The sequence below is a fragment of the Corylus avellana genome, chromosome ca8 (genome assembly GCF_901000735.1).
Source record: "Corylus avellana chromosome ca8, CavTom2PMs-1.0".
Lineage (NCBI taxonomy): Eukaryota > Viridiplantae > Streptophyta > Magnoliopsida > Fagales > Betulaceae > Corylus > Corylus avellana.
In genome coordinates this window covers 13,029,456-13,036,985 of record NC_081548.1, presented here as the reverse complement: position 1 = coordinate 13,036,985, position 7,530 = coordinate 13,029,456, and the positions used below count along the sequence as shown (strand labels likewise).

The following is a 7,530-nucleotide window of genomic DNA, read 5'->3' as shown; positions in this document are numbered from 1 at the left end:
ATCCAAAGAGAAAAATTTTCAACTTACAAAATGAGGAGAAAGTTTCACCACCATGAGGTTTTGACAAGCATATCAAATCAAAAGTCAAACATTATCATACTAGGGCCTAGCCACTCTCATCCTATACATTTCTCTTTGTAATACATTTTGCACAAGTTTGACACAGTGAAATAAATTCCTTTTGGAATATGATCTTTTGATTTTATTTGTTTTACTATCTTGTTTATTTTTCTCTTTAAGAAAATGTCCTTAAACTTGTAGTGCTTATTATAAAAGAGAAAGCAGAAATTTTTAAGCCCTAGGTTCAACTAGCATATAGTCAATTTGAAAAATATGACTAGTCAAAAACCTCATATAGTTACCTAACAGAGCTCACAAATAAAGTGAAATAAATCCTCAATTTAAGCTTAAATGTGCACAAGAGATAAAGCATAGGCAAAATGTACCACATAAGCTTAAGCTTTAGGTAACCACAAACACAAGTCCATTGACACAAATTTTCATCTCATGCATATTAAGAACATTCCGAGACGCAAGGAATTAAATCGATAAAAAGCAACATGAGAAATTAATGGACTATCTAGGTACATAAGACAAAAGAAAGAAAAGAAAACAATCAAAGTAACATATTTTTGTCTTTTTGAATTTTTTCACAAAAGAAATGCACATGAACGAAAACAAATGCAAAACAAACAAAAATGCAATGCATAAAGAAAAAACAACATGCTTGAATTGAGATTACAACAGGCAATACATGAATGTCCTTTAGCATTAAATTTTCATTACATCTTATAGGTCCCATTACAAAATAATGATTTGGTTTAATAACTACTTCTAGGTCTTCACAAGACATTACACATTCATGAACACTTAATTAGCAAGTAGACAAAAATCTTGGTGGTCCGTACACAACATCTCATCTATAAGCCTTTCAAAGATCATAACATATGAATTTCTTGAAAAGTCCTTTATGAATATGTCTCATAACAAGAATCTCCAAACAAACATTTATACACTCTTCACACAAAAAGTGTAAGAAAAAAAATTGCAATGCATAAACTAGAAAGCGAAAAACAAAAAAAAAAATGCAAAGCAAAGAAAAACAACATGCTCTAGGATTTTCAAAAATAAGCAAAGCAACAATTCCTAGACATGTTATTTACTCACCTAAATTTAGGTGAGATCACTATCGCTCCCCCTCAATAGGTTAATGGTATCAACCTTCTTAATCCAAACTTTCTTCATATTGGGGACAAATGTGCGACTCTTGTCCAAATCATTTAACTGGGTGATAACACCCCTTAGCATGTTGAATAATTCCTCATGACTATTCCTAAAACGAAAATAATCTCTTTTTGACTCATGATTATTCTACTGAAAACAGTTAGAGCGAATATTCCAAATCTTACCACAATGATGACATGTAGGAATGAACCTTTGAGAAGGTTGGTTCCTTGCAAGGTAAACAAAGTTGGAGTTGCTTCTAGGTAAAAAGTGCTCAACACGAGAGTACTTACCTTTCTTACCCTTCTTACCTCTTGAGGTCGCAGTAGCAGTTTTCTTCTTTTTCTTTAAGACTTCTTTTCCTCTTCTTCTTGAGGAGTGAACAGCAACTAGCTTATCTTTATCCAATGGCTCTTCCAAGTTTTCTGTTTCAACAAAAACTTTCTTGGAAGAAGAAGCAAGGTTAGAGGAATGAGCAATAATTTTGTCAAAATAAATCCCAGGTTTATCACAAGTAGATTTTTGGGTATGCAAAATTTTGTGAAGATTATCATTAGAGAATTTTTCCAATAGAGTTTTGGACTCCTTTAGTTCATTCTCTAATGACTCAACTTTATTAGCAAGATCATGATTTTCAAATTTCAATGTTTTACACAAATCAAGAGAATCACTCAATTCACCAATTAGCTCATCTTTATCATGTTCAGCCTCTCTGAGTTTCTTTAGATTCTTGGAATTAATAACTTGTAGCTTAGAGAATTTCACAAACAACAAATTATAAATCTCCTGAAGATCAATTTCATTATCAAAATAATACTGTTTATCAGAAGACATAATAGTTTCAAAACAATCAAGAGTTTGGGACATCTAGAAAGTATATAGGATCACACTTAGGAATTTAATCCTTTGACAGAGTGAACCCCCTCTGATACCAATTGAAAAATCTATAATACGACTCCAAACGACACCTATTCAAAATGTCTAGGTGATTCACAAATATTAAGCAGAATAAGATCTGACCTAACAATTAACAATCAACCAAATACAGATATGTAATGAAAAACAAGAACGCAGATATTTGGTTACGAAGAGGAAACCATTTGGAGAACTCTCTAAATGTAAAACCTCTCCGGGGCAGCCAAACCTAGAAAATCAATCCACTATAAGAAGAATAAGGAATACAAGAAGAATTACAAAACCTTTGCAATTTACTCTTTCTCGTACACGACAAGCGACCCACTTGACTTCTACCGTAGTAGTCCTTTCCAGAACATCTGGCACAATTCTTCTATAAGATTTCCTTTCACCGGAACTCCGATTAGGTTCACGTATTTAATCTTTACTCACATAAACTAGAACAATATCTCTCTCTAAGTTCTCTGTTTTTGTTCCCCAAAATACGTATGTATAATAGGCAAAACAGTTTGTTTAAATAGAAAATAAACAACAATTTAGCGGCCATGTTCGGACAGGGATAAGTGGGTGTCCGAACACAACTAGGGTTACATATGCGTAACCACGTGGTGTCCGAACATCCAAGTCTTGTGTCCGAACAGGCTATATAAAATGGACTTGCTGGAAATTGGGTCTGGACCTAGCTTCTGACGGTCCAGACCTGACTCTCAATTGCAGCTTTCTGGAACTTGGGTCCAGACCCAGCTTCTGGCGGTCCGGACAGCCATTCTGGAAATGCTGTCCAGTCTTGATTAACAGCTCCAATCGATGGGCGTTTATGGTCCGATTGAGCTGAAATTTTGCAGTGACGTTCATGACATATGAATCTACATTATGAACGGTGGAGATTGGATTCTGAGCATTCGATATCAATGTTTGAGCCTATGAACAGTAGCCTCCGCATTTTGGAACTGAATTAAGCGAACACAAGAACTAACACCACGCATCTTTGTCTCTTCCTTGTTTGTTGACTTTCCCTTCCTTATGCTTCCTTTCCTCTGCAACACTAAAGAACCCAGCTTCTTACTATCTTCATCTTCCTTCAATCCACCCAAGACCTTCCTTCAATCCACCCGTGACATAGCCCACTCCTTTAAAGCACCTTGCCCACAAGGTGTAGATAAGAGTGTTTCAAAGAAAACATATCTTCCCATCACCCTTTGTTTGCCCTACCCATTGAACCAAAACTTCAGTTATAGCCCGATTGTCCTTCTTTCTGCTTCATCTGGCCAAAATCTTCAAAGGTTCTGGTTGTAAAACACCATGAAGATCAACTGGTGGAAGTTTTGGGAGAAGATAGTTTGTCGTGCCCAACTTAAGCTTCAATTGAGACACATGAAAAATAGGATGGAAACGAGCTTCAATCGGCAGATCCAAATCATAAGCCACCTCTCCAACCTTGCAAATGATTTGGAATGATCCATAAAATAAACGAGACAACTTCAATGACTTACATGTAACCACTGATTGTTGTCGATATGGTTGAAGCCAAAGGTAAACCATGTGACCCACTTCAAATTTCCTTTCTGATATCCTTAAATCAGCATAATTTTTCATCATTTGTTGTGCCTGTTGCAGATTATGTAGTAACAAAGACAGAATCTGCTCTCTAGAATGAAGAGTCTCATCTACCGCTTCTAGCTTTGTAGTCCCCGGTATATAGGTAAGCAACTGGGGAGGAAGTAAGTCATACACAGCTTCATAAGGTGTTATTTTAGTAGATGCATACCATGTAGCATTATACCAATACTCTGCCCATGGTAACCAAGAAACTACTTAAGTCTATCTTGCACAAAACACCTCAAATAAGTCTTTAAACACTTGTTAACAATCTCAGTCTGCCCATCAGTTTGAGGGTGATAACTAGTGCTAAACTTCAGAGTAGTACCTTGAAGTTTGAATAGCTCATTCCAAAAAAACAATAGTAAAAATAGGATCATGATCTGAGGCTATAGAAGTAGGCATCTCATGCAATTTGATAATGTTGTTAACAAATAGTTGAGCTATTTTAATGGTTGTGTAAGGATGTGATAGAGATATAAAATGACTAAATTTATACAGTCGATAAAAAACCACTAATTGCCCTTGAGAAAGTTGCAATCCTTCAATAAAATCCACAGACACATTAGACCAGATTCTATTAGGGATTGGAAGAGATTGAAGTAGTCCAGCAGGAGACATATTTTCATACTTAGATTGCTGATAGACTTCACATTCCCTTATAAACTTCTTTAGATCTTTAGCCATTCCTTTCAAATAGAAATCTCTCTTAGCCCTATGTAAAGTTTTTTCAAACCCTGAATGTCCTACCATAGGGTCACTATGAACAAACTGTAACACTTGTGTTTTGATGGTTTGAGATCTCCCAATGTAAATTCTCTGTTTATAAAAAAGCAGATTATCTTTGAGAGAAAACTTCTCTGAATCCAACTCACCCTTATGCCATTACGCCAATAAGGTCTTCAAATTTAAATCTATTTGGTACTCGTATTTTAAATCCTTAACCCAACTAACAGTGGGTATAGATAAAAGAGAGAGAGTAACCTCTAATTCCCAATCCTCCCTTCTAGATAGGGCATCTACCACCCTATTATCCACTCCTTTCTTGTGTTCTATTGTAAAATCATATCCAATCAAGTTAGTGATCCATTTCTATTGGAAAGATGTACCAACCTTCTGTTTCAAGAGGAATTTCAAACTCTGATGGTTTGTCTTTACAATGAATGGTTTACCTAACAAGTAAGCCAAGCCTCCACTTCTGGATTGTTGTCACTAAGGAAAACAATTATTTCTCATATGTTGACATGTGAATAGCTTTACCCTTAAGAGCTTTACTCAAGAAAGCTATAGGTCTTCTGAACTGCTTTAAAACTGCTCCAATTCCCACACCACTTGCATCACACTCAATCACAAATGGTTGAATTTGTGGCTATCATTGCAAATTTGTGGCTATTAAATGCCTCAATGGCTGATTCATCCCAAGAAAAAGAATTTTTCCTCAACATTCTGTTAATGGGGCAGAAATAGAACCATATTATTTTTTGAACTGCTAAAATAGCCCGTTAATCCTAGAAAACCTCTCAAAGACTTAAGAGTTTTAGGAAAAGACGACTACACCATAGCTTTAATTTTTTCAGGATCAGCCTTTACCACTGAAGCAGAAATTAGATGCCCTAGATACTCCACCTCCACATAACCAAATCTGCACTTGGACATTTTGGCATACAACCTATTATATCTTAGTATCTCTAGGGTAGTCTTTAAATGTTGCTTATGAGTCTCCAAATCCTTACTAAAAACCAAAATATCATTAAAAAAAAAATAAATAAAATAAAAAACTAAGATGAATTTCCTTAAAAAAAAAATGTCTAAAAACTTGATTCATAAGGCTTTGGAAAGTAGATGGGGGCATTAGTAAGCCCAAAAGGTATTACTAGGAATTCATAATGGCCATCATGAGTGTGAAATGCAGTTTTAGGAATATCATTCTCCACTACTCTGATCTGGTGATAACCAGATCTTAAATCCAGCTTAGAAAACATCTTAGCTCCCCATAATTCATCAAGTAACTCATACAACCAGTATAGGAAACTTGTCCTAGATTGTTACTTGATTTAGAGCTCTATAGTCTATACATATCCTCCAGCTGCCATTCACTTTTCATACAAGTAGAGCTGGGAAAGAAAAAGGGCTTTGACTGATTTTAATAACCCATGACTATAGCAACTCCTTTACAATCTTTTCTATCTCTTCCTTTTGGTAAAAATGGTATCTATATGGCCTAACTGAAACTGGTTGTGCATTCTCTTTAAGAGTAATTGCATGATCATGTGACCTATTAGAAGGCAACTCTTTAGGTTCTACAAAAATAGGAAAAAATACATTTTACCCCCCTAAACTATCCACCCATTTGCAATTCGACCCTTCTGACTTTTTTTTATTTTTTTATTTTTTTTATTTTTTCAAATGCCCTCCCATCCCAAGTTAAATAGAAAAATAATAATAATAAAAAAAATTTAAAAAATTTAAAAATTAAGGGGTGGCCGGCTACCCTAGTTGGGCCTAGAAGCCACCCCAGACCGAACACCCCTTAATTTTTTAACTTGGGATGGGGCATTTTGGGAAAAAAAAGTTAGAATGGTCGAATTGCAACAATTTGAAAGTTTAGGGGGGGAGGGGGGGCCGTTGTCACTTTGGCATTGGAGGTCAAAGTGCAAATGGGTGGATAGTTCAGGGGGGTAAAATGTATTTTTCCCACAAAAATATCAGCATAGTCCTCCAAAATTTGGGCTAAAGGACCATCCCTCTTCTCCTTCTCACCCCTTTCTTCATTCTATTGTATGGTAGTTATATTACCACTAATAAGCTATAATAAAAATCCCTTGTTCTCTCCACGGGCTAGCTTAAAGGTTTTATCATCCTCTAAACTGAAATTTGTGTTGGAGGCCAACCCTTCCAACAAACACTTCCTTTCTCCATACACAAACTGCATAGTTAGCTTGATAAAATCGCACAAAATAGGTCCTAAAGTGCATAACCACTGAATTCCAAGGACCATGTCACAACTAGCCAAAACTAAAATATAAAGATCAACCATGAAAGTATAACCTTCAGCTTAACCTTTGTATTTCTACATTACCCTGGACATATAATTTCATCACCATTAGCCACTTTAACTTTGATAGATTCTTAAACCATAAGCTGAATTCCCATTACCTTAGCCATTTCTTGATCTAAAAAATTATGTGTACTCCTAGAATCAATCAAGATTATTATTTTGTGGTTTCTAATCATGCCTACAATCCTCAGTCTTACAAGTAGGGTTTCCAATAATAGCATTTAAAAAAATTTCAGGAAATTCTTCTAAGAGAAACTCACCTAGATCAAATTCCTCCTCAACTTCCTTCAGCATGTTCACGTTTTCCTCAATCTCCTCAATAAGAAATAATCTTGGTGAAGCACATACATGGTCACGGCTCCATTTAGCATCACAGTTATAGAACAAGCCTTTTTTTCTCCTGTCCATCATCCCAGCATTGGAGATTTTCTGCATTGGCAGCACTGCCTTACCATATGCAAGGAGACTAGACTTATTTTGACTATCTACACTGTTAGCATTCTCATAATTCTTTTGCTGCCGAAAGAAACTAGTTTTTCCTCCAACATAACAACTAGTTTTATTCTCTCTCACAAAATTTATGGCAGTATGACTACAAGAATTTATATTCCATTGTGGCTTAGTACTTTTTCTGAAATTGAACAAATAATCTTCTTGAATTTTTGCTAAGGAATATGCATCAATTAAAGCCTAAGGTTTAAACATCTTAACCCCTAATTGAATTTCATCTTTAA

General features: G+C 35.4%; 1 protein-coding gene across 1 annotated transcript; it reads right to left on the bottom strand.

The window, feature by feature from the left end:
* Window positions 1-3,399: 3,399 nt before the first annotated feature.
* Window positions 3,400-7,231, bottom strand: LOC132190901 (uncharacterized). The gene is made up of 2 exons (XM_059605924.1): window positions 7,057-7,231; window positions 3,400-3,929 (listed from the first exon to the last, which is right to left on the bottom strand). The coding sequence occupies exons 1-2, from the start codon at window positions 7,229-7,231 to the stop codon at window positions 3,400-3,402; spliced, it is 705 nt and encodes a 234-aa protein (XP_059461907.1).
* Between the last annotated feature and the right edge of the window lie 299 nt (window positions 7,232-7,530).